General features: G+C 41.5%; 2 protein-coding genes across 5 annotated transcripts in view; both read left to right on the forward strand.

Moving 5' to 3' along the window:
• The window catches only part of rbm18 (RNA binding motif protein 18), a 36,848-nt gene extending 19,470 nt beyond the window's left edge, over positions 1-17,378 (forward strand). Inside the window, exons 3-6 of the mRNA XM_084324686.1 lie at positions 4,651-4,777; positions 8,012-8,092; positions 15,047-15,144; positions 17,066-17,378. Of these exons, the coding sequence (XP_084180812.1) occupies positions 4,651-4,777; positions 8,012-8,092; positions 15,047-15,144; positions 17,066-17,255 (496 nt within the window). The 3' untranslated portion in view covers positions 17,256-17,378. The remainder of the gene's footprint in view (positions 1-4,650; positions 4,778-8,011; positions 8,093-15,046; positions 15,145-17,065) is intronic.
• A 5,727-nt stretch (positions 17,379-23,105) lies between these two features.
• lhx6a (LIM homeobox 6a) overlaps positions 23,106-27,719 on the forward strand; it is a 36,841-nt gene continuing 32,227 nt past the window's right edge. For 3 of the 4 annotated variants that reach the window (XM_084324064.1, XM_084324067.1, XM_084324065.1), the window contains exons 1-4: positions 23,106-23,487; positions 24,366-24,434; positions 25,000-25,185; positions 27,098-27,219. In XM_084324064.1, the coding sequence (XP_084180190.1) occupies positions 23,410-23,487; positions 24,366-24,434; positions 25,000-25,185; positions 27,098-27,219 (455 nt within the window). In that variant the 5' untranslated portion in view covers positions 23,106-23,409. The remainder of the gene's footprint in view (positions 23,488-24,365; positions 24,435-24,999; positions 25,186-27,097; positions 27,220-27,719) is intronic. The other variant, XM_084324066.1, reaches the window with a different exon arrangement.

Here is a 27,719-nt window from a genome sequence, read left to right on the forward strand (position 1 = left end):
TTTGCTTAACACACACACACACACACACACACACACACACGCACACACACACGCACACACACACACACACACACACACACACACACACACATCCTATCAATTCCTAGATCTCTGCAGCCAGTCCAGTATGACCCGGTAGTCCAGTGTACAGACCGAGCAGTGCAGGAAGAGGCTCCGTCCACAGGGTGTTGTCTGGGAAAGGGCACCCCTGGGGAGCCGTAGAGAGAGAGAGGGAAGACATTAATACTACCTGGAGCTCGGACGCCCGACTTCCAATGCCAAGAACCCACATCCGATCCCACACTCAGAAATACAAACGCATGGACATTGTCCTGGTAAAAACACTGCATGTGTATATATTTTCACACAAACAATCAGACATGTGCATACAAACATGCAAACACACACATAGACACACACGTACACGCGTACACACACACATTTGCAAAATACACATTCACTCACTCGAAGGTACACAATCATACACATGCATACAGTACACACTCTGCATGTGTATATATTTATACACACACACACACACACACACACACACACACTGATATATGCATACAAACATGTGTATATACACACACACACACACACACACACACACACATAGACGCATACACATAGACGCATACACCCACCCACCCAGCAGGAGCTTTCCAGGATTAAAAATAACTGTTTGTTCAGGCAACAAAACAATAAAGGGCTGCAGCCCAAGCATCTGTAGAAGTCAGTACGTGGAGGTCATTCCCAGGCTGATGGGACAATAATCACCTGCTCAGACAGACTGACGAGGGCTACTGGCTTTTGGTTTGCCTTTCACTTTGTTTGTAGACTAGAGAAGTTTGGATGTTGGCTGTTTTAGTTTTAGATTTTGTTTATTATTTTAGGGATGAATATTGGGCTAAAATAGGCTAGGCAAGAGTAGGCCATTTGTAACCTACAATTTCCGCGTTTCTAAAATCCACTACCAAGGGCCCTGTATAACATGTATATATTTGTGTAATATACATAATAGGTTGTTGGATCTCTCTGATGGATTATGTCTGTAATTGGAATAATCTTTGTCCAATGAGCCCAGATTAATGGTCTATGTCTAGACTATGTTTTTCAGTTGAATGAATGGATCAACTTAAGAGTTTAGTTGGTACTCCGAAATTATTAGTAATATAGTTTGAACTGTAGTGGACACTGGAGAGACAAATGTTTGCATGATCTATACTAGATCTACCTATACTAGGTCTCGGTCTACCTATACTAGGTCTATACTAGGTCTCGGTCTACCTATACTAGGTCTCGGTCTACCTATACTAGATCTATACTAGGTCTCGGTCTACCTATACTAGATCTATACTAGGTATTGGTCTACCTATACTAGGTCTCGGTCTATCTATACTAGGTCTCGGTCTACCTATACTAGATCTATACTAGGTCTTGGTCTATCTATACTAGGTCTCGGTCTACCTATACTAGATCTATACTAGGTCTTGGTCTATCTATACTAGGTCTTGGTCTATCTAGACTAGATCTATACTAGGTCTTGGTTTATATACTAGGTCTTGGTCTATCTATACTAGATCTATACTAGGTCTTGGTCTATCTATACTAGGTCTTGGTCTACCTAGACTAGATCTATACTAGGTCTTGGTCTATCTATACTAGGTCTCAGTCTACCTATACTAATAATAATAATACATTTTATTTGGAGGCGCCTTTCAAAACACCCAAGGTCACCTTACGCTTACAGGGCATAAAAACAAAACAGTCGAGATTAAAACAATGATCTTGGCAAAAGTGTCAGTGGAGTTAAAAACAAGACAAACAATGTAGTATATATAAAGTGTGAAATATAAAACAGTGGCACACAGGGTACAATTATGGTGAGTATGCAAGGCAGTTAAAAGACGAGGTTAAGAAAATAATAAGACAAACAACAAGAAGTATAAAAAACAGTGAAGTTAAAATAACAGACAAACAAACAGCAGGGGGTATTGGGCAGTGACGGAGGTTATAGTGAATATGCGAGTTTGAACAGATGGGTTTTCAATTGTGATCTGAATGATGAGAGTGAGTCTGACTGTCGGATGTGTGGGGGCAGGGTCTCTGTCTCCCTATACTAGGTCTTGGTCTACCTATATTAGTGTTGTCACGATACTGGAATTTCGAACTTCGATACGATACCCTTTGTTTCTCTTTAGATCAGACATTTAAAAATAACAAAATTATCTAATCTAAATCAAATCAAACCCCCCCTCTTAAAAACAAAAACCTGTGTTAACCTAGCCATCTATAAAACATCATGCTAAAACTGTGAAACAAATGTCCTACTCCCCTAAAGAAAGAAATACATAGCAAACATGACTCAGTTATGCAATAGTGCTGCTGCTTTTTATTTGGTTAAAATCTTTTAGTTAAGACTAAAAGACTACAATATGACTACAACAATTTCATGACTGCTTCCGGTTTCTGGTTTGCGGAGCTATGCTTGGAGCATTAACGTTACATTTTCAATAAGATTGCTGCTAATTAAACACTTCATGGAAACGGGGTGACGTTAACGCTATGTCGAGTTCATACGTGTAGTGTAGTATGAACTCGACATAACGTTAACGTTACTCCGTTTTCCATGAAGTAATTATATTGTGAATTATAAGGTGGCCAGCTAGCTAGCATAAGCTAACGGAAGAACGATTAGCTAACGTTAGCTAATAGCTGTAACGTTACTAACAACGAATCAGCTGTTGATATTATGAGCCAGACTATTTATGAGCCAACTAAAGTTAATGGTTTAATGTTTAATGCTTTGTTGACAAGACGGGTCTCTGCGGGGGAGGAGGAGGGGCAAGCGTGCTCTGCAGCAGCGTGTGTCTGTCAACAACTTGTGGTAGAAGACTGCAAGCAAGCCAGCTGGTATCGATACTGCAGAAAGTATCGATATTGCGGGAAATGAGTATCGAAACCGTTTTAAATATTCAGAATTGATATGTATCGGTTTTTCGATATTTTTGACAACACTAACCTATACTAAGTCTATACTAGCTTTCTCCCTCAGGCGGATAGACGGGTATTTAATCATATTTATGGATCCTGTGTGTGGCATTGAACCCACTGCCCTGACTGCACAAACATAAGACGCAATTTCCCAGGACTTCTGTGCTGGTCACTACTTCCCCACACGCACACACACACACACACGCATACATATTTTGCTGTATAGAGCAAACCATCCATACGCACAAGCATGAGAACTGAACACAAGTAGCTACTAACTACACACACACACCCTCTCTACACACACACACACACACACCATCCTGCCCACACAAACGCACACCCTGCATACCTTTACACTGAGCAGCATATCTAGTCCAGTGTTGTTTGTGTGGAGCCGACTGCTCAGGAGGGACTCGATGCTTCCTCAGTTTTATTCTCTCATTGTCCTGACGCTGTATCCTCTGTATTGTCTCAATAAGAGATTTACTGTCACCCTGCCTGCCGCTCTGCCCGGCACTCCGGCCCCCGGCCCGCTGCTAAAAAGGTGTCGGGGAGAGAACAGCCTGTCGTTCTCGTTAAGGCCTCATAGTACAGATGGGAAGACGGGGAAGAGTGAATAATACAGTGCGAGCGCTCCTCTCTCTCTCTCCCTCTCTCTCTCTCTCGTTCGTGTGTCAGTTTTACGATGTTTACTCTGACAGTAAGGATGTATTGTCGGACGTCATCGGAATGTCCGATCGGCTTGTCTGTTTTAATCATATTCTTTTTGTTTTTAATCACATTTTTTTCTTTTCTCTTACAAAACATGACAACACACAATACAATAATAATAATAATAATAATAATAATAATAGACAGGACTTCACAGGACAATAATAGTACTAACAATAATAGAATAACACAAATAATAAATACAGAACATAAAAATCAAAATTAAATTATATTATTACAGACACCACAAAAGACATTTCCTCCCCCACTGCCCACTCCCACGCCAGGACCCCTGGACCCCCAGGACCAACATCCCTGCTCCGCTCCTAGATAGTTGCTTTAACTTTCTCTGCTGCTGAGACCCACAGCTCAATGCTGGCCCCAATCACACGTGCAGTAGAGATTTCCATATAAATGTCATCCAGTAGTGTCAAGAGACCAATTAATCATTGTGAGTTTCTCAGGTTGTTTCCACCTCATGGCTATCAGCTTCTAGGCTGCAGTACTGCCCACCAGAATGATTCTTTTTTGTTTTAGTTATATTCTTGATTACTTATATAAGTATGGGAAGAGGAGCTGTAGGGGTCCTTTCTTTTTCCCAGTTTGTCATTATCCAGCATATGAGGCCATAAGCTAGGAACAAAGGACCCAGTTCAGACGTCACGGAACGGACAAAAGTGGACCAAGGTTTTTCATCTGGGGCACCTCCCTGATCTAAATAACACTGCCGTCAACAAACCCAACAAACATGTAAACGTTATGAATTTAATTAACTCTCCCTTCCCTCCCTCCTCTCTCCTTTTACTTCCCTCCATCCCCTCCCTTCCTCTTTCTCTCTATCTCACACCCCCTTCTCTCCCTCTCCCCCCAATCTTTGTCTTTCTATCTCCCCCTTCTCTCTTTCTCTCTCTCCCCTCTTTCTCCCCCCTCTCTCTCTAGGTACCACTTGGTGAAGCTTCTGGAGAAGTTTGGGAAGGTGAAACAGTTTGACTTCTTGTTCCATAAGTCTGGTCCTATGGAGGGACAGCCTAGAGGATACTGCTTCGTCAACTTCCACACCAGAGAGGTAAACACGCCAGGGGTGCCAATACTCACGAAATACAGCATAAATCAGTACGAAAACACAAGATAGAAGGCACAAAAATGGCTACATGGAAACACAATCAAACAACGCACTTCACTTAGAAGGCTTCTTCAGATATAGGGATTATTCTGTATATTCAGGTGTAAGGAATATTCAGTATATTCCATAGAAATAGAATGTGACTATCTTGAACTCAGTCTGTGGGTATCTGCTAGTCTCATTGACCTATATACAGCATTATATACTGCATATTATATGTTACCAGGCTATTTATTAATAACCTCTATATAGCATTATATACTGCATATTATATGTTACCAGGCTATTTATTAACACTTTCAGTGCCGGCCGTGTTTTCCTTTTTACCTTTAATGCCGCCACCCACTTCAATGATAGCGTTAAAAACGCATAATCTATGTTTTAAATTATGGCTATGCGTCTAATCTGCTCGTCGCTTATCAATGACTTGTTTGCAGTCAACATTGTCGAAACGGATTGTTTTTTAATCTGTTCATATCCTTTTTATAGTATTTCGAAAAGCTATTGTTTTCTCAAAAATTTTCGGAAAATAGAAAGATTTATTGGAATATTCTCGAATACACTAGACACGTTGTCATTTGTCTGCCTATTCATGAATCGTTTTCAAATAAACGCTAGATTATCGATAGTATATGTGTACTTATGCACGCTATAGAAGCGAGCTGAGAAATCGATTCTCTTATTTCCTCAACAGCACACACACACACACATATACACATACAGGACTCGCTGTTATCTCAGTGAAAACAGCTCTGATTATCCTAAAACTGGTAACATAGACTCCTTACCTTAGATCAGATGTTCTCCAAAAAGATTATTCCTGATCGCCATTCCAAATATCGATCGCGTTTATTGATTGATTATTGGCTGCTGTAAATATATATTCCAGGCTGCTTTCTATCTCGCGATCACTTCCCTCTTCATCAGATCCCTCGCCAGCATAGTGGAGCCAGTAGCCCCCCCCCCCCCCCCCCCCCCACAGATCCACCAGTGTAATCGAATGGCCTGCAGTTACACAGGGATAGATGATAGAGGGCGGCATTTTCCCATCGGAGCTCCTAGAGGGGCTGCTGTACCAACGGGAGACTCGTTGATGAAATATGAATTCAGATCGCTAATAAATAAAAAAAACGACAATTCGCGTCATCAGTACTCAACGGGGGGCATGAAATAACAACATAACAAGTCGCTGGCACTCAAAGTGTTAATACCCTCTATATAGCATTATATACTGCATATTATATGTTACCTGGCTATTTATTATTAACCTCTATATAGCATTATATACTGCATATTATGTTACCAGGCTATTTATTAATAACCTCTATATAACATTATATACTTACTGCATATTATATGTTACCAGGCTATTTATTAATAACCTCTATATAACATTATATGCTGCCAGGCTACTTATTAATAACCTCCTATATAACATAAGCTGCCAGGCTAATTATGAATAACCTCTGTATCACAGCATATCCTGTCAAGCTATTTATTAATAACCTCTATATAACATTATATGCTGCCAGGCTACTTATTAATAACCTCCTATATAACATAAGCTGCCAGGCTAATTATTAATAACCTCTGTATCACAGCATATCCTGTCAAGCTATTTATTAATAACCTCTATATAACATAAGCTGCCAGGCTAAGTATGAATAACCTCTGTATCACAGCATATCCTGTCAAGCCATTTATTAATAACCACTATATAGCATTATATCCTGCCAGGCTATTTATTAATAACCTCTATATAGGGGCGGCTAGGTGGTGTAGTGGGCAAGGCGCTCGCCATCAACGCTGGAGACGATGGGTTCGAATCCAGCTCTCGGCGTTGCTATCAGCTTGGCTGGTCGTTCATACTAACACAATTGGCAGTGTTAGGGGTGGGAAAGCTGATGGGTGGGTCCTGGGCGTTGTGGACAGCGACCCCTACAGTTCGGTCGGGGCGCCTGCACAGCGTGGGTAGGATCTGGAGGGAGGTAGTGTGACCTTCCACACGTTACACTCTCCCGGTGAGAATCTGCGCTGCCTCCCGGACCAACAGTAGGGGGGAGTGCGCAACAACCAGGAAGGGGGTTGGGAATTGGCATAACGACTAACAGTGGGATGGGAGAAAAATCGGAAAAAGGAGGGGGGGAAAAAGATATAAAAAAAAAAAAAAAACTCTATATAGCGTTATGCTACTTATTAATAACCACTATATAACATTATATGCTGCCTGGCTATTTATTAATAACCTCTATATAACATGATATGCTGCCTGGCTATTTATTAATAATCTCGATATAACATTATATCACCACTGGCCAGGGTATTTATTAATAATAACCTATATATAGCATTATTCTGCCAGATTATTTATTAATAACCTCTATATAGCATTATATGCTGCAAGGCTATTTATTAATAACTAGGGATGTCCGATATTATTGGCCTACCGATATTATCGTCCGATATCGGCATTAAAATGTGATATCGGAAAATATCTGTATCTGTTTTCCAAAAAGATATTAAAAAAAATCTTTTTTTACATTTCTATAACCTTTATTTACCCAGGCAAGCAAGTAAGAACAAATTCTGATTTTATTTATTGTCAAAAGTATGCATAATGTTGTGTTAATTCCACAACAAGAGATATGTAATGTTAATTACCTGAAATTATTCCGTTTTTTGGGGGGGGGAAACCCTGCATATATCGGTATCGGTTGATATCGGTATCGGAAATTGAGAGTTGGACAATATCTGTATCGGTAAAAAAGCCAATATCGAGCATCCCTATTAATAACCTCTATATAGCATTATATGCTGCCAGGCTACTTATAATAACCGAACACTGAAAATGTTGATATCTTGCGCCCCTAATGTATGCACACAGACACACACACACACACACACACACACACAGTGATAAGACACTTACAATTGTACACATTACAATCATAATCAAAACTCTTTCTCTCTGTAAAACACACATACACACTACTCGGTGATGTCTCATCCATCATCACCTATTGTTGTGTGTGTCATCTCTCCATTGTGAAGACTAATGATTTAACGACACTGGTGCCATCATCAATGTTGATTTATGATTATGATTGTAATTAAGCACTTACTGTGTGTGTGTGTGTGTGTGTGTGTGTGTGTGTGTGTTTGTGTTTGCATCTGCAGGAGGCTGAAAGGGCTATTCACTGTCTAAATGGAAAGCTGGCTTTGTCCAAGAAGTTAGTAGTGCGTTGGGCACATGCACAGGTAAAGGTAAGTGTCGTATTCAATCCCATTTGATACATCTAGCCGGGTCCTAGATTAAAAGGTTGCTTTCAGGGGGGGGATCTTCATTGAGGAAAGATTTGTCCAGGACGCCTAAATATTAAAGGCAACCAACTTGTGTCTAGCCACACCCAACTTGCGTCTAGCCACGCGTAGCGCGGAGCTCTGTCGCGGCAGCATTATGTAGCAGTAATCCCCCCTCTTTTAACATCGACAACTAGCTCAACTGGTAGCGCCGCCTTGCTGTGGATCCTGCGGTCCGTTGGTGACAAGTTCGATTTGATTTTTTTTTTTTAACATGCATTCTTTCGCCGGTTAAGTTTAGGCATGTTAACTTTAAGCATTGTTTCTGAGTTGGTTATGGTTAGGGTTAAGGTTAGGCATTGTTTCGGAGTTGGTTAAGGTTAGAAGGGTTAAGTTTAGGCGCTGTTAAGGAGCTGGTTAAGGTTAGAGTTTGTCTTAGAGAATGGCAATATTCTTTCGCAGTTGGTTAAGGTTAAGGTTAAGGTTAGGCATTGTTTCGGAGTTGGTTAAGGTTAGAAGGGTTAAGTTTAGGCGCTGTTAAGGAGCTGGTTAAGGTTAGAGTTTGTCTTAGAGAATGGCTATAGACAGCCTATTTCCGCGCTGCAGCTCTCTCGCGCTGCCGCGGTCACATGGGCGTAGTGGCCAATCAGAGAAACGCTAAACACAAGTTGGTTGCCTAAAATATTCACGCGTCCAGGACTCGCCTTAATCCATGTCTTTGAAACCAGCCGTTCATATACAATGTGAAACTAAATTCAGAGGCGTGTGAATGCATACAAAGTCAAGTGAAAGACGTGAACAGACGCAGCACGAACAGTTGAAAATATTTAAACTTGAGCGAGAATTTAGTCAGGTGAAATGGAGCAAATATAGGTATACCTTCACAATGAAAAAGAAATAGAATGCTGAGCTCTGTAGCCTATAGACATTGAATCGGTTACATTTAGAAATGGTCTTGTGTTTGTAAATGTCAACAATGCCACGGTTGAGACCAAACTCACTAGTGTGTCTTCGCGCCAGTTTTGTTAGTTATCAATTGTCAAACTGACGCAAATAAAGCGAGACGATATCTCTTGGCGATGCATCTGATTTAATGGTGCTGCACACGTCCTGTACCTCAAACAGAAACCGCTCTGGCATTGGACCAAATGTGATGTTTTTCTTGATGAAAATCATATTTTAGTATTGGAATATTGTTCAACAGAATTGACTCAAGTAGTAACATTAATCAGTCATTATCTGATGCTTGGTAGGACTTTGATTATAGTGTTATAATAACATAAATTTTCATTGCATTTTCAATAAATCCAATGCCGAAACACATGCTGATAATGCAACAGCAACGGGATACCCTACTTTCTGTTGGAAAGCAATGCATTCAATAAATTAGGTGTGATCGAAGCCCATTGGAACCCACTCATTATTGTAACTCGTTCAGATGTGTGGGAAATAGATTTTGAATGTAAGGGAAATATTTAGTAGGGAATGATGTATCGGATTAATCACTGGTTTTGGTCCTGAACGAAACGCATCGGTCGAACCCTAATATGTCAGGATCAAATATGGTGGCAAACTGTGGGTTGATATAGGTTTAAATATGCAGGAAAACCCCTGAGGTATGCGCTTGTTTGGATTATTTTGGAGCTGTTATCAGTACAGTGGTCGCTTTATGACAGGCCGTGGAACCCCAGCAGTTCTGCTCGTCTCCTAACAATAGACAGCCAGCCTGCTGACCGGGGGGAGGGATATCCTGTATGAGGACGTATCACACCCCTCTCCTTCTCCTCTCTCTCTCTCTCTCTCACACACACACACACACACACACACACACACACACACACACACACACACACACACACTTACACTTGGACACACAGACAGTAGCGCCAGGTCAAGGTCGATACTGCTGCCTCTCTGAGACAACAACACAAGTAGCAGGACAAGTCACCGTATAGATGGGCGTACAGTACAGTTACATTTCAGTCATATTGCTCTGCTTGTAATCAAAGTGCAACAGTAGGGTGAAAGAAATAATAGATTTGTTTGAAATGTTAATCAAATCAAATTGAATCAAATGTATTTGTAAAGCCCACAATCACAAGTTAATGTCCCCATGGGCCGGACAAGTCTTCTTTAACACTTTCAATGCCAATGACGAGATATCTCGTTTGTTAATGCCGACCGTTCATTGCCAACAATGAGAGATATCGTTTTTTTTTATTAGCGATTTGAATTCATATTTCATCAATCACGTTAGTGCTGCAAACTCTCTCTGAGCTCCATTGGGAAAATACCACCCCTATCGTCTCCCTGTGGTACTGCACCCCTTTGGAATGGATTGAATGAAACGCATGGGGGGGGGGGGGGGGGGGGAATCCTGCTTCCTCATTTTACTTCTCGGGCAGGTCACCCGAGAGGATCGGATTCATTGCCGAGCCCCAGAACAGCGTGGAATACATATTTCCAGTACCCAGCGTTGGATCAATAAACGCGATCGATATTTGGAATGGCGATCAGGAATTGGAATAATCTTTTTGGAGAACATCTGATCTGAGGTAAGGAATCTATTTTACCAGTCTTAGGATAATCAGAGCTTTTTTCACAGAGATATCAACATGTGCCCTGTGTGTGTGTGCTGATCAGGAAATGAGAGAATCGATTTTTCAGCTCGCTTCTATAGCGTGCATAAGTACACATATACTATCGATAATCTAGCGTTTATTTGAAAACTATTCATAAATAGGCCGAAAAATTACAACGTTTTTTTTTGTATTCCAGAATATTCCAGTAAAGGCCGATTATCACAGAATCTTTATATTTTCCTGAAACAAGCGCTTTTCAAAATGGTATAAAACGGAAATGAACTGATATAAAAATAAAAATCCGTTTCGACAATGTTGACTGCAAACAAGTCATTGATAAGCGACGGCCAGATTAGACACACAGCCATAATTTAAGACATAGTTTATGCGTTTGCAAATATGAGAGCTCTATCATTGAAGTGGGTGGTGGCATTCAAGGGGGGTAAGGCGCACCGCATGGCTGGCAATGAAAGTGTTAAACAAGTCAAGAAGAAACATCACAATAAATCAAGAACAAAAAACCCATCATGTAATCCATGATGACTCTTCTTGGTTTTGGCTACTGGTAGGTGGTGATGTTGTTGTGGCGAGTGTGGTGTGTTTTGCTCATGGTATGAATGACCGTATTCGCACATTATACTGTACCAATGTTAAGAGCGAACATAAAGCTAGCAGAACCCATTCAAGAGAAACGAGAACGAAACCTTATACAAGGGAGGGGGGGTCGGTCTGATATATTTCATGTTAAAATGTTGTATGTGGTCATAAACGGCACTTTATTGTGTGGCCTGAGTTTAATAGCCAGATGCTGGATACCTCAGGGTCTATTGCAGAGTGCATCACGGGTTGCTGTTGTCCAGGGCGGAAGGGTCTTCACCGCCAAACTTTATTAATTAATTTATTAATTTATGCGTTCATTCATTCATTTTCGGAAAATAAATGGAAAATAAAAAGAACAAATAATAAATACATACATACCGGTACATACATACATACATACATACATATGTGTATACATAATATTACACCTTAAACAGTAAACATTTAGGTAGTCAAAAACAAAAGTCACGAATATGAATAAAATACGGTCCGGGATATACATTCTGGTATGTATATACATTCTAGAATATAAAATATACAGTATAATGTACAGTAATAAGTGTACAATTGTAAAGTGTCGATTTAAAAGTAAAGGTCCAGGAAGATTATGCCAGACTGTGCTGTCACCCTGTGCTCAGTGATGCAGTGAGGCACAGTGATGCGTTATAAAGTCTGATGGAAGTCTGAATGAAGGACTTCCTGTGACGTTCAGTGTTGCATCTTGGGAGTCTTAGTCTAACACTAAATGCTGTATTGTACTGTAAATGCTGGCACGCCTGAATCAAGTGGAATCATTATCCTGTGAAAGGGGTAAATTAGTCGTATTCACTTCACCACCATATTGGTCGACTGTGACGTGGTAGTGCCCGTTCACTTTAGTGTTAACATTGCTATAAATATGGTACTTCAAGAACCGTAGTCAAAACAACCGATGGAACACACTGTTGGAATCGCAAACTCATGATTCCCTGACTCTGATCATGATTACCTCTTTTTCGCCGCTGTAGTTTAAGTTGTATAGTACATTATAGTGAGTTAGTCATCTGCTCGTTGAAATGTGTTTTGTAGCGATATGAGGAGAATAAAGATCAGCGGTCAAGGGAAATTAATGGAGGTGTACCTGTACTGATAGGGTGCCTCATACCACAGAACCAGGAGATAATTCCCTGGTCTGTGCTTTTAAGTAAACGTTCTGTACATTATCATGCTTATTACACGGCTATTTACCAAAGACATTCATTATTTTACATTCAATATTTATCAGGAAAATGGGTTCATTACATGCTTCTGTCCAGCAGAACCAAGTGTTTGTCTGCAGTAGGGCTGTCCCCTCTTAGTCCACCAAGACTTAGTCAATAACATTAGTCGTTTTCTATGCTTTTTTCCATGCTGAATGAGATTCTCTGGTAAGCATGACATTTAATTGATTAAACCAACTAATCGATTAGTCCACAAAATTCTATGACTACTGGTGGACTGAGAGGACAGCCCTAGTCTGCAGTATCCCATTAACAACTGTTTTCACGAGGCGTTCATTCGATGACGTGACGTAGCGCTCCGTTATTCAGAAGCTTTATGCGACAAGAATGCACTCATTGACCAATCAGAATCGGAGTATTCCAACAAAGCCGTGTAATAACGAGGCTTGCGTACTTCCAGATACAGTGTGTTGTGTTTGTCCGGCAGTCTGTGTCTCTGTGAATTCAAGCTGCCTTGCCGGTAGGAACAGCTGGAAGGGAAGGGTCCTGGGCCTGAATGGTCATTGTTTTAACCCTATTCTGGGACATACAGTACATGTTATTCATTATGTTTTGGACGCTCCATAAAGACACGTGAAGACATACTGTGTGTGTCTGAGTGCGTATGCTCCTTTCAGCAATTTAGAATAATAACACTCATAACGCCGTTATTAGGAGGACAATACCGTATTTGCATGTGGCACTCGGGAGCAAAGCATTCCGGTGACACCTGTCCTCTTGTTCCTGTCTTCTTCTCCGCAGGTTGAGAGAGCATGCTGCTGCTGCCATGTGGAGGTGTTTGGGAGGTGGTTTTGAGGAAGAATGAACACAGACAGACGCATGCTGTTGCTCTTCAGCTGCTCCCACTATGTGTCGTGTCCCCCCCCCCCCCCTCTCTCTCCCAGAGCGGGTGGCTGTAAGATAAACAGTTCCCGGCCGTCCTGCTCGGTTCGGGTCTCTGACCAGAGTTTTACAGGACAGTTTAATGCGAAACGAGTTAATATGCATAATCTTGTTGATTAGTTAATTAACGCGTGCCCGTATCATGGCCTGTTTCGTGTTTACGTGTCCACGAAACTACATTAATTTGGCTATCTCAAACCCGCCCCTTTTCTTGATCCTCCAATTACAACTGATGCTTCCCCCTCCGGGAAACGATGTAGGCAGTACAGTCTGCGTTCTGCGTCTTGCCTCCCCCTGCCTTTTGAGGAACCACTTAAAAACAAAAGCAGAGCCTCGATGGCCTTTTCTGCCTCCTTTGTGCACCACTTAAAAAGCCTCCCTTTTTTCTAACTTTGTAGCCTACCCTTCAGACTACAATCATGTCGTGATTAAAAAAAGTCTTGAATCCCTCACCTAATTGACCTACCTCAAACCCTGCCCACTTTTCTTGATCCTCCAATCACAACCGTTGCTTCCCTTGGACAAACTAATTGATTGGAGAATCAAGAAAAGAGGGCGGGTTTGAGGTAGGTCAATTAGGTGAGGGTTTCAACACTTTTTTTCAAGCGTCCATGGCTTGTTGGCATGAATTTGCACATCAGAGAGAGGGCAACACCAGTCCATTCATAACGTTCTGCTTAACGTTATTTTTTAAATCGACCTATTAATTAGTAAATATGGCTCTGAGACATCGTGAAAATCTGAATATTTAATGGCCTAAAGCCTTATAGAAGCAACATGCTTGTTTTGTACGATGTTCCAGTTTTCAAGTCTCTTAGTTATTTTGTAGACCTAGTGGATAGCAATTCAAATCATAGAATCAATCAAAACATATAATTACAACTTGAACTGAAAGACTAGTGAAAATCTTTCTCGGGGGGGGTTTGTTCAGTTGTATTATGGGTGAAATTGCCCAAGATGGGGTCTGTGTCGGAACACGGTTACTATTCAGCAGTTTTGTCAACTTGCTGCTGAGCTCAGTTTGTCTAAGTAATAGTTTTTTCCCCCCAATTTACGTGTACTTGCTCTATGTGGGAGGGAGCTGTAGTTCATTCTCCAGAAAACTGCTCTCATTCTTTATCAAGAGATTTGGTTTGTAAACTTCTGACTGACGGGTTACCTTGTTTTTTTTGTCCTCCTCTCTCTTTTTCTTCACCTGTTTCACTGACTGACTGACTGACTGACCGACTGACTGATTTTCCATATGCCCCTCTCCTGTTGGGCTATTTCTTTTGTTGTTGTTGTTGTTTTCTTTTGGTCCCTTCGCTGTTCTGTCTGTATTTGCTTCTGTTCTCTGTTCCTTTACCCATCTATGTCTGTACGTCTGTCCATCCAACTATCCCTCCATCCGATCTGTGTCTACATTTGGATTCCTCTGTTTACATGCCTCCGTCCATCCATCCTTTCATCACTTTGTGTGTGGATCCCTCTATATTTCCTTCTGTCTGTCTGTCTGTCTGTCTGTCTGTCTGTCTGTCTGTCTGTCTGTCTGTCTGTCTGTCTGTGTGTGTGTGTGGCTCTTCCTCTCTCGCTCCTCTCTTGTTCTGTAGAGGTTTGAGGGTTTCCGCGGTGACAAGAGCGTGCCTCCCAGCCTGGAGCCTTCATGCAGTACAGCAGAGGAGGGCCCTGTACAAACCAACAACCTCAGGTACTGTACACTGTTGCATGAATTGGAATTGCATGAATTGGGTATGACTGGAAACTTCCTGTCCCCATTATTAGTCATTAGTCCCCATAATAGCTATTTCAATGTACTTGACCTCACTGTATACAACTACCTATTGTGACTTCTAGGATAATCAGTCTCATGACACTTTACAACCACAAACTAGAGACATAGGGCATTCAGGGGATGTATGTCTTCCCTAGGTCTATGGATAATAAGAGGGGGATTCTGAGTCTGAGCCGAAAAGCTCTTAGGGCTGTTTGATACTTCATCAACGATGCTGTTACTTAATTGCAGCCTGAGTGATTGCGCGCAGGGTCTGAGCACGGAGCCGTACACCTCCTGAGGTTTTTTAACAAAGTGGACAGTCGCCGTGGCTATGCTGAGAGAACGTGCTCTCCAGTCTTCCAGCCGTTCTGACCACCAATAATGCTGTTTGACTCATGTTTGGCGATGGCATCCATTTTATCTTTCCAACATTTTTGTATGAACTGGCCAGAAATGCAGCAACACACCCTATTCGTTCACATACATGAGGAGGCGAGCGCTCCGGTACAACACCAACCATCAGGATCAATGGCCCTCTGTGTAGAGACCAGCTGAAGGTGCTCTCACTGTTGCTGTCCCACTTCAAACTGCACTTCTATGTATGAACACACACACACACACTCATACTGTACGTATGCACACACGCGCATGTTCGCACACTCACTCACACTCATCATAGATGGCTCATTTCTGACTACACCTCTCTGTTCATCTCATGGACACACGGGTGTATTGCACACATCGTCTCACTCACACATAAATGCACATTGTCTTTCTTGCACACACTCACACACACACTCTTTCTCATGCACACAAATACATGGATTCACCAGGTAACCCACTTAAAAGGTGCACTCTTAGGCCTCTTGCACTTGGAGTGTTAACTAGCGTTAGACAGTCGTACACAGTGTGTGTGTGTGTGTGTATGCGTGTGGCAGCAGGCCTTGAAGGGCTCCTCCTCAGGAAAAGCTGCACACTTCGCTTTTAGTATAAACTTCAAAACCACGGCGTGTGCGGAGGAGGGCGAGGAAGGAGAGGAAGAGCTGCAACATAAACACTCTGTTTCCCCTCTTCCCTCCTGCCTCATAGGACTCTGACACAGGTCACAGTTTGCTCTGCGCTCAGTTCACTAGGGGTCTGAGGTGGGGGAGAGTCGTTGAAGGAGAGGGCAACAGGGTTTTCACAGGAAGAGGATAGAAGATAGATAGGTGCTAAGAGTAAAAGATATGAATGACTCAACTTTCTCTCTCAGCTTACTTTTCTAGTGTTTACCACTTTTCTTTGGCAGCCCCTTTCTCTATCCTCCATTTCCATCTCTCTTTCTTTCTTTCTCTCTCTTTCTTTCAGCCAGCCTGTGTGTCATTGCTTATCTCTTTACTGATGCCCCCTCTCTTGAATCCCTTTCTCCACTCTCTCACAGTACAAGTACTTGTATATCTCTTTCCTTCCCCTCTGCAGTGCAAAGGCTAAGATTCTCTCTCTCTCGCTCTCTCTCTCTCTCTCTTTCAGTAATCACATTATCTCTCCTCCTCGTACAAATGCTAAAAATCCCCCGCTCTGTGTCGTCTTCTCTTCCTCAGTACTAGTTTTAATCTATCTCTATTTTCTCCTCTTTCCCTCCAGTATGAGTATTGAAATCTCTCCTCCTCCCCCTCCTCTTGTATCTTTCTCCCTCTCCCCGGTACAAGTGCTAACATCTCCCCCTCTGTCTCTCTTTCCCCTAGTGCTACTCTGTCTCTCCCAAAGAGTTGTCTATATCACACAGTGGCTTCTCCACACTCTCCTCCTCCTCCCCTCTCTCTCTCTACTACTTGCCTACTACTAATAATCTCGCTCCCCTCTCCCCCCTCCACAGTACGAGCGCTAAGATCCGAGCCATCGAGGCCAAGCTGCAGATGATGGAGGAGAACCCGGATGAGGAGTATGGCGGCCCGTCAGCCTACGTTTACAACAAGCCTCCGGAGAAGAAGCGCTGGGAGCCCTACTCTAAATCCCACCACCACAATGGCAACCAGAGCAGACCCTTCCGCAAGTTTAGAAGATGACCCTCTACCTCCCTTTTCTCTCTCTCTCTCTCCCTCTCTCTCCCTCTCTCTCTCTCTCTCTCTCTCTCTCTCTCTCGCTCTCTCGCTCCCTGCCTCTCTCTGGAATCATCATCACAACCACCACTCTCTCGCTCTCTCTCTCTCTCTCTCTCTCTCTCTCTCTCTCTCTCTCTCTCTCTCTCTCTCTCTCTCTCTCCTCTCTCCTCTCTCCTCTCTCTCTCTCTCTCTCCCCTCTCTCTCTCCCCTCTCTCTCTCCCCTCTCTCTCTCTCTCTCTCTCTCTCTCTCTCTCTCTCTCTCTCTCTCTCTCTCTCTCTCTCTCTCTCTCTCCCCCCTCCCTCCCTCCCTGCCTCTCTGGAATCATCATCACAACCACCACTACCCCCTCTGCCCACACATACACACCAAATCGGGGGAAGACATTATTTGAGATGGTGAAATAATCCGAGAGCCAGATGGACAGCTGTTGGACTCTGTGGGCGAATGGATGGCTCTCGACTCAGTTACACACCGTGCCAGGAAATCACGGAAAAGTCTTTTCAAGGATGTTTTTACGTTATTATTAGATGTTATTGATGCTGTTTGGTATTATTTACCCCCCCCCCCAGTCTGCCACCCGTGCTTAACTGCTATGGTTGATGTATCCCTTTTCAAACTGTTATCAGACTCTTATAGAGATCTAAAGTTCATGATAATCATAATCAACCCCAAAAAAAAGAAAACATCAACCCTGAGCTGTGTTCACATTGTTCAAGGTAATCATGTTGCCTTATTTAGAAATCTAAATTAAAGACTTTTTGTTCCAAAATTACATATCCAAGATTTGAAAATGTGTGTTCTTTCAAAGCGATCGCTGACCTACAATCAAAACTATTATGGTTTACAAGTTTCCTTACAAAATAATTTTATTTTGATGCCATGGATTTGTATTTTCGAGATACTGAGTAAGGAACTTTGGGGATTTTATTTTTTTTATGGATATGTAGCATTTTGGTTTGCACGCAACAAGCCTAATGTCCCGTTTAAGACAGGTCCACTTATTTTCACAAGGCAGTACTTATATGGCGTAATATTTAGCGTCTGATTTCAGAGAGTGGCATTCTGCGGTCTGCTAACCAGGGTTGGTATTTTAAGAAGCAGACTCGCCCGGCCAGATATTTGTGAAAAACAATTCTGTGTAAATTCTCTTCGTTTTGTGAAATTGGATCTCTGCTATCTTTTTTTTTGTTTTGTTGCCATACCGACAAATGATCTCTATGAACAAAACGTTGACACGTTATTTCTTGATACAGTTACCTGACGAACCTGAGAAACAGCCCACAGGACTTCCCCCCCCGCCCCCTGCCAGCTACCGCCAACGGTGTGCGTTTGCTCTCGTTTTCTGAGACCGGGGCACATAGACTTGTAACAGATCTCCTGCGATGCTAGTGTTTGGAAGATAATAAACCACTCTGATAGATACACGGCCCTAAAGGATCTTTCCTCCTGTTTTTTTTGTGTGTTAATCCTTTCGTGTTTTTTTTCTGTCTCTTTGCCCCAGTGGGGTTAACCCCCCCCCCGTGATTTTTATACAATTCCAACCAAACTCTTTTTAACTGACTCATGTGGTGTGTAGAGTTTTTGATATTACCCCCCGGGCCCCTCCCCACCCTGCAATCTGTTATTGTTTTCAATTATTTGTCGAATACATTTTAATGATCATGTATTATAAATGTGTTTGTGTTGTTCTTTTCCTAATTATTTGTTCCTGTTCTGTATTGCTCTGAGCGCCGTGATTCAATGCTTTATCTCCTCCTTGGATACAAACTAATCATCCCTCCTGACATTCTGTTGATGAGAGGTTGTGTTGTTCCTCGCTCTTATTGTCCACTTGCTCTTCAACACCGAGATGCAGTCGGACACCTTGTAAATCAGGGGGTTCTCCAACACCTTGTAAATCAGGGGGTTCTCCAACACCTTGTAAATCAGGTGGTTCTCCAACACCTTGTAAATCAGGTGGTTCTCCAACACCTTGTAAATCAGGGGGTTCTCCAACACCTTGTAAATCAGGTGGTTCTCCAACACCTTGTAAATCAGGGTTCTCCAACACCTTGTAAATCAGGGGGTTCTCCAACACCTTGTAAATCAGGGGGTTCTCCAACACCTTGTAAATCAGGGGGTTCTCCAACACCTTGTAAATCAGGGGGGTTCTCCAACCTTTTGACCCCCTATAGAGGAGCTTCAAGAAACCCCTGTAATCCCAGCATTTTTCATATTGTAGCTAACCGATGTTTAGATTTTTAATGGGGGCAAAAATGTTGCTGCAAGCCTCGCTCTCACAAAGGCTTCTTTGCAGTTGTTTTTTGGTTCAAAATAATGAACAAATTACTCCAGGGAGTACTTTTATTTCCAGGGAGCCCATTTTCATATCAAGGGATGTCACTTGGGCAGGTCGGAAAAGGCTGACTTGTAAATTGTTCTTGTAAACCATCTGCATCTCATTTGTAAGGAGACAAACACCAAGAGACTCAGAAGGCATTCACTAAATACTGAATATTGCTATGATCTAAATCCATTATTTGTTACCTTACGGTTTTCAATTGAAGGTTTACATTACCGTATATGTACTACTGAGCCGATTTGATGATTACTAAATGTAGGCCTATATACTCAAAAGCCATTAGTTTAAAAATATGGGTGTCATTTGAAGGTAATTGCTTTTGTTTTTAATTTTTTTTAATGGGCTATAAATTCCTGAAAGGTTACTGACTGATACATATTTTTCATCTGACAGCAGTGATGCCATTATATATCAAACATATAACTGCAGAGCAGAATCAGGAGAAACCAAACTGAACCAGAGTGTCACGTTTGTGGTTATTTAGCTGCAAAACCTCAACATTTTAAACGAGAAGTCTCTATTCTGGACAAGTTTGTGTCTGTATATCTGAATAGAATTATTGCCCAATCCTATACTCGGAACCGCATTATTTTCTCAGTCCAGTCCAGTCATATTCCATATTTGAGTATATGAAAAAAGATATAATAATTATATATACATAAATACTTTTTTGTTTTGTTGTAAGTGTTACAATATCATGCAGTTCAATACATGATTGTATTGTTTATCTTGTGATTTTGCATAATTGGACAGATATCGTTATATATATATCAGAAAAAATAATTCAGATGTTTATAGTGAAAATAATTTATTTCATGCAGCCTATTTCTGAGATTGGTTCTATCCAAACTGTGCAGTTGGTAGTCAGAATGAACGCTGCTATAGAGCCATGACAGATGGATGTCCTTTTGAAGCAACAAGGGACGGCAGTAGCCCATTGCCTGCAGTAGATACTGGATGGTAATTGTGGAATAAATAAAGCCAATGAGGATAACTGGCAGGATCTAGAAGGTATGATACATCGGCAGTTTTTCAACACAGGCCAATATTGACCTCACTGATTTATGGTTTAAACGGGACACACTCAAGGATTTAACACAGTGGTCCATGAGGAAGTGTGATGAAACAATCATTGCTGATCATATACTGACTGCAGTATTGCCCATTTTACATTCCCTGAAAGTTGCCGGCGGCATAGCCTATTTGTGCTTGTTGAATATAAGTCTTATTAGCAGCCATAGTATACCAATATCTTGATTAGAATGTTCAATTCTCGAAATTATTATCTGAAAGGATTAAAATGTGTGTCCTGGAGCAAAACAACATATTTCCTCCAACCTGTCAATATTTCTCTAAGAAGGGGCCGTTTGACTGACTGGTGTAATTTCTGCACATGATTGATAAAAAACGTTATTTGTATAGCACATCAGCTGTATAGCACATCATCTCGGATGTGTTTTAGCAGATATATGAGAGTCAAGAACAATATTTAAAGCCTATAGCTCCTGTCTGTATAGTCTATAAGCAACATCCAAGCCTTTTGAACCATAATGATTTTGTAATTTAAGTCTCAAACTGTGTGTTATCAATAAACTTCGTTGTGAAGAATAAAAAAAATAGACTTTTCTTTATTTATATAAAAAAATATTCAAATTAGCTTTCCCTTTTGCCTTATAATTTCAGAGCTACACTGTAAAAACTGAGCGTCATCTGGTCATTTTTTAACTATCAGCTAATTTTATTCAATTGTTTCAAACGGTCTTGTTTATTATGTATAGGTTACTAATAATTATTTAATAAATATCAATTAACCCCAATCCCAGTTTTTACAGTGTAATTTTAATACATTTCCCGATTTAAATTGAAGCATTGGGTCTATAGTGTAAAGCAGCAGCACGGTTTCTCAACGAAGATATAAAATGCGTCGAGATGCTGTGGGTCTTATCTTTTTATTTTTTTAAGCCAATAAACGATAATTAAATAATAAAATAGATATAAATAACATTTTACATTTAAAACGTTTGCCTATTTTGTAGGGAGTTGTTTTGTGAGTGGAGGTCATTTTAGTTTTTGAACATTTTTTTTTTTACTATCCCTGGCATGCCAACATAATTAAAACGGATTTAGTATTGATTGATTGATTGAAAACTGTATTAACAGATTGCAGAATGGGTACAGTACAGTACAGCTCAATACATACAATTGATGGGGATGCAGAGAAAGACTTTCGTCTTGTTTACATCACGGTCCCCCATTTTCAATTCATCGTAACGTATATGACATACATGACATACAGATAGACAGTACTGCTACATCTATACATTTATGACATACCAGATTTGCAAATACAGTACTGTTTGTGATACAAAAAGAGTCCAGAAAAGAGAGTACATTTGATTGGCCTATACTATAGGAATTAGTCGCAGACGCTTTGTTTCAGATGAGTCTATGGCCACATTTGGGCTTTGATTTCACTAATGGCACCATCCACGAGGAAAGCGCAATCGACTTATGTTATCCACTCGAATACACCAAATGCTGTGGTGTTCCCACTTTTATTTGTGACAATAATACACACATGACCCTTGAATAATTGAACAGCTGGTAAAGAGCCAATTTCAGAGTTTGTGCTTTACGCTACTATACATTATTCTGTCGAATTTTGAGCTATATGTAATGTATGTATTCCTGCAAGTATTTTCGGACGAGATATGAGTTGTTTCTGCATGGCAGTTTAAATGGTATGCCTTCGGACGGTCCGTCCGCTTTAAATGCCATGCTATATGGTTCTCTTGAGAAAGTTACTGTCACGTCTGTTCCATAACAGTCCACCCTTCTCACGCACGTATACCAAACTGTGTTCTTCACCCTGCCCCTTTAACTATAGGGCAGGCCAGGGGACACACTTCAGACCAGAGACTGACACATGCGGTGCTTTTTGTCACGCGCACGCTCTGTAGCAAGTATTTCATCTTGCCTTGCAAGTATTTCATCTTGCCTTGCCGCGCGCTCTGTAGTGTAGCAAGTATTGTATCTTGCCTTGCCGCGCGCTCTGTAGTGTAGCAAGTATTGTATCTTGCCTTGCCGCGCGCTCTGTAGTGTAGCAAGTATTGTATCTTGCCTTGCCGCGCGCTCTGTAGTGTAGCAAGTATTGTATCTTGCCTTGCCGCGCGCTCTGTAGCAAGTATTGTATCTTGCCTTGCCGCGAGCTCTGTAGCAAGTATTTTCGCCGCGCGTTTACAATCCTCATCTTGCGCTCGTGGAGATTTGGGAGTAAAAACCTGCCAACCCCTCAATTTGATTCACTTCCTGTAGTCAGCGACAGCGACTCCGTCCCAAAGAGCTCCGTCCTAAAAAGTGGAGAGAGAGAGAGGAGAGAGAGAGAGAGAGAGAGAGAGAGGGAGAGAGAGAGAGAGAGAGAGAGAGAGAGGGAGAGGGAGAGAGAGAGAGAGAGAGGGGGAGGGAGGGGAAAGTGGCAGGAAGAATTCTTGCTGTTCTAAATAAGGCGTTCTGGAGAACAGCGAGCAACCAGGCTATAGCTCTTGTCGCCTCTTCACAGCCACAGTAGAACTTGGTTTGATATCGTTATATGTGCGTTAATTGGCACGGAGGCCGTCATATGTTGCAGCCAAGAAGAAAAAAACACCACACTCTGCGCCCGCAGTCGGGAGATCAAGAAGTAACAGAGGACGAGGAGTTTTAACGTTCATCACCATCACTTGAATCCAGAAGCTGAATTTGGAGACCCTGAAGGCTGTAGCAATCCAGCGGGGTTCATGTATTGGAAAAATGAGGTGTTGGCCCCTCTACCAGAGGGAAATAAGTTTCTATCCGAAGGAATCCCCACGAAACAGGTACCAGTAGTAGTGACTGCCGACTGGGAACCGCAACTTTTGTGCGTAAAATGTATTGAATCTGTGAAGCGCAGCAACTCTAATTCTGGTTAGATGTGTTTATTTAGTCTATAGGTGGAAATATAATTGTCTGCAGTGATGCAATATCTGTAATCTGTTGCATGAAGAAATCCCACATTTTCCGAAATAATCGTTTTTTAGCTCCCGATTTGATATATAAATCAGTCTCGGACGCCTCTGTCCACTGCTGTCAACATTGCATTTGCCCGAACGAATTCGCTTCAAAGTGTTTGTGTTGAGTTTTAGTTTTGTTTAGAAGTGATGTCATAAGAACTGGTTGTATACTAAGATCAGCTGCACGCGCCAGGCTCCGTGAAGTGGCTCTATTATGATTATGAATAGTGTGATTTGCAGTCATGCAGCCTCTCGAGATGTTTCCAATTCGCCCGAGAAGAATTAGATTTTAATTACCACCATTAAAAATCAAATGTGCAATTCTTTGCGTGGCCCGTTGCCTTTTTTTTTTTGATTGACAGCTGAAATTGACACTCGGGTCGCTCTTAACACAGCATTTCAAGCTATCTGTAATTGCAGGTAGTTTTTTTCCTCTCTCTCTCTCCACCCCTTGTATCCTGGATTGCGATGAAAATACGACTACTTTATGAGGCATGGGTTAAGTACAGAGGAGAAAAATCAATCCAAATTGAAATAGCTTCATTAAAACGTGCCTTTTGTTGCACGGGGCCCTTAGTTTTACAGCGAATGTATTGTTAGGGCGGCTTTCTAGTAGCCTCGGGGAGCAGACGGTCGCTCAGCTGGATGCAGCGGGACATGATGTGATGATGGAGACTTGATCTTGACCGAGCCTTGTCTTGTAGGTGATCTCTACCGAGCAGCACAACACACCGGGAGCCTCGCGCTGCGTGGACACTAAACACACACCAATGGTGAGAAGTTTACCCTTTTCACCCTTTTTTTTGGTAAATGATGGAGACAATTCGATTCATTAGCAAATGCGCACAGCAGTTTTCAGCTCGGCCAGGCCTCTCTCTCTGGCTAAGCGGCCGGTGGCTGACTGTTTACAGCCCAAGGTTTTTAAGATGTGGTTGATCTGCGCCTCGCTGCTGCTGCATTATAACACGACACGGGATGGTATAGCTACTCGGCAACCTTGTTGAGTCAATCTCCGCATGGAATTAATTTGGGAATGAATGGCCTAATGGCGGGTAATGATTTATGAGGTTATTCATTCATTTTTTATATGTTTTTTAATGTTGTTTTTCAAAGTATCGCGTTGAAACTATTGACATATTCGAGACTCACTGCACGTTATCCTTTAGATGGATACACACATGTTCAACATATTTTAGGCCAAATAATTAAACATAGCCACACAGCTAATTGACCTCTGCATAACGTTGTCGGTATATTATATAAGCGTGCACGTTTTCTCCAGGAACACGTCGGCTACTTGAGAAAAGGTGTGATATGTAAATGTGTCTCGTCCTCTAGTCTCACTCGGACGGGGAGTCCCAGCGGTCCAACATGAAGCGGGAGGCCTGCCCGCGCTCCTCGCCGAGCCCCCCCTCCACCCCCTCGGCGTGCTCTCCCTCCTCCACCGCCAGCTCGCTACAGTCCGCCGATAAGAACCTGTGCGCCAGCTGCGGGCTGGAGATCCTGGACCGATACCTGCTCAAGGTGAGCGGGGGGAGAGGGCGGAGAGGGATTTTAAACTAGAATAGGCTTATATGACGGCCCGCCTGTAGGCTGTAAGCAAACCGAGCTAAATGTATTTTAGGATAGATCTATAGCAAAATGGGCATGGCATTCACATTATAAAACATTATAGCCATTTTACAAATTAAAAACACATTTGGAAATTCCACACATCAAATAATGTTTATTAATATCACCCTATAAAATGCAAGCTTGAATGCTTTATGCAAAAGGTGAACCAAAAAGTCCAACTAAAATATAAAAAAGCCGAGATAAATGACAAATATATTTGGTAAACCACAACACAATATAGAGATGTTATTATGGGTTTTTACTCTCTCCAGAATTAACTGTCCAAACCAACGCCCAGGCTTGCGTCGCGTGCGCTCGCGTGCTTCCAAATTCCAACCAAAACAGCCCAGCTTGCATGCGCACAACTGGGTGTTACACAGGAAACGTGTGTGAGTGAGTGTGTGCGCGCGTGTGTGTGTATGTGTGTGTGTGTGCGTGTGTGTGTGTGTGCGCGCGCGCGCGTGTGTATGTCGTGTGTGTTTATGAAAGTGCGAAGATCATTAGTTCGCTACTGACTGCTGTCTGCATTGAGTGCAAGGCAAACCCACTCATTTTGTATTGATGCCAAAAGCGGCTAAAAACCGAAATTCGAAATGTTGTCAGAAGTCTATTATGTACAGGTTGTAATAATTAAGTTACCTAATGATTCTTCTATAATATAAAAGTTACATTTTAAAGTTGACGATATTACAATAAGAATTGAGCGACAATATTCGGCTATAGATTATTTAATCAAATGATCTTTATTAGTTTAAGATGACAAAACAGAGACTTTATGAGTACAACATTAAGTGTATAATAATGATAATAATAATTAATAACCTATTCATAATATAGAGAGCAGACAAATCAGAATATATATGTATCATTTAATTGTATTTATTTATGTATACTATATATTTTCCCACGATTGTTGTCGTGAAGATATCACATTCTATTTGAATTATATTAAATATAAATAAATACATGTTTAAAGCACAGAACTCTGAATTGAAAATAGTTATATTATTTTCCTCATACCTAGCTATATGGTTATTTTCCTTGTATTTTCTTAGGCATTAATTTAATTTTAGAGATCAATATGTTCAACTATTTAAAAGACAGCCTATACATATGTTTTCTATATTCTTGTTTTGAAACGTCTCCTTTGAAATGGCCGATGCTATTTGATTTAGAAAAATAAATCAAATCAATAGACCTAAACATGTCATCTACCAGAGGTCCCTGTAATATTTTAAGATCAAGCGCTATATTGCTGAGGTTTTTGTTAAATAACCTACATGCACTCATGGTCCAATTTGTGAGGAAGCGTTTATAATTATAGGCTATAATGTTTCGCCAAACACTATTGATTAAGAGCCATAATTGGCTAAAATGTTAAGGCAACATAGATGGCATGTTACTAACAACTATGGAGCAATTTAAAATTACACTTTTGTTAGGTTTATAGACCACACTCTACTCCACAAATGCGTACCCCCGACTTTAGAAACCCCAGTCCCACATCTCAATTGTACATCCCGAGAACATTTTGACTTCCTAAATTATTTTATATTTGTGTTCTTATTGAGAGTTCAATATTATGTCTGCAATTTCTTTGCAAATAAGCGTGTAATTCAATCTAATTGTAACTGCCTTGAGAGGCTATTCCGCAAACTCGAACATGACATTTTTTATGTAGCCTAATCTAGCACTACAAATAAATTCTTAATACAAAAATAATCAATAGGCTATTATCAAGTATGAATTAATTGCCCTCTAAGTAGTGACCATGCAGCAGGCTGTTATCATATTTGACACGAGCCTACATGGTGTTTTGCAGGTGAACAACTTGATCTGGCACGTGCGCTGCCTGGAGTGTTCCGTGTGCAGGACGTCACTGCGGCAACACGGCAGCTGCTACATCAAAAACAAAGAGATCTTCTGTAAAATGGATTATTTCAGGTAGGGTAAGTTTTAGACTTTGTTTTCAAAATACCACAAAATACCCCCCCCCCCTCTCTCTCTCTCTCTCTCTCTCTCTCTCTCTCTCTCTCTCTCTCTCTCTCTCTCTCTTTCCTCTCTCTCTCTCTCTCTCTCTCTCTCTCTCTCTCTCTCTCTCTCTCTCTCTCTCTCTCTCTCTCTCTCTCTCTCTCTCTCCTCTCTCTCTCTCTCTCTCTTCTCTCTCTCTCTCTCTCTCTCTCTCTCTCTCTCTCTCTCTCCTCTCTCTCTCTATGAATATGGACTTGTGAGATGGATGCGGGTTGCCTCAGCCTACTGCAGGCGAAACAATATTTTCAAAAGGCTGCACGTCTGTAACAAAATAACGATCTTAACTGTACAGCGGAGTTGAAAGAGAAAACACTTTGTTATGGCTGCTGTGGGCAAATCGCAAGCTTTCCAGACTGAAAAAATCAACAACCTCTTGGATCTCCATGAGGCTAGTTATTTTCCTCTTTAGGCCA

Source organism: Notolepis coatsorum, assembly GCF_963971535.1.
Source record: "Notolepis coatsorum genome assembly, chromosome: 11".
Taxonomy (NCBI): Eukaryota; Metazoa; Chordata; class Actinopteri; order Aulopiformes; family Paralepididae; genus Notolepis; species Notolepis coatsorum.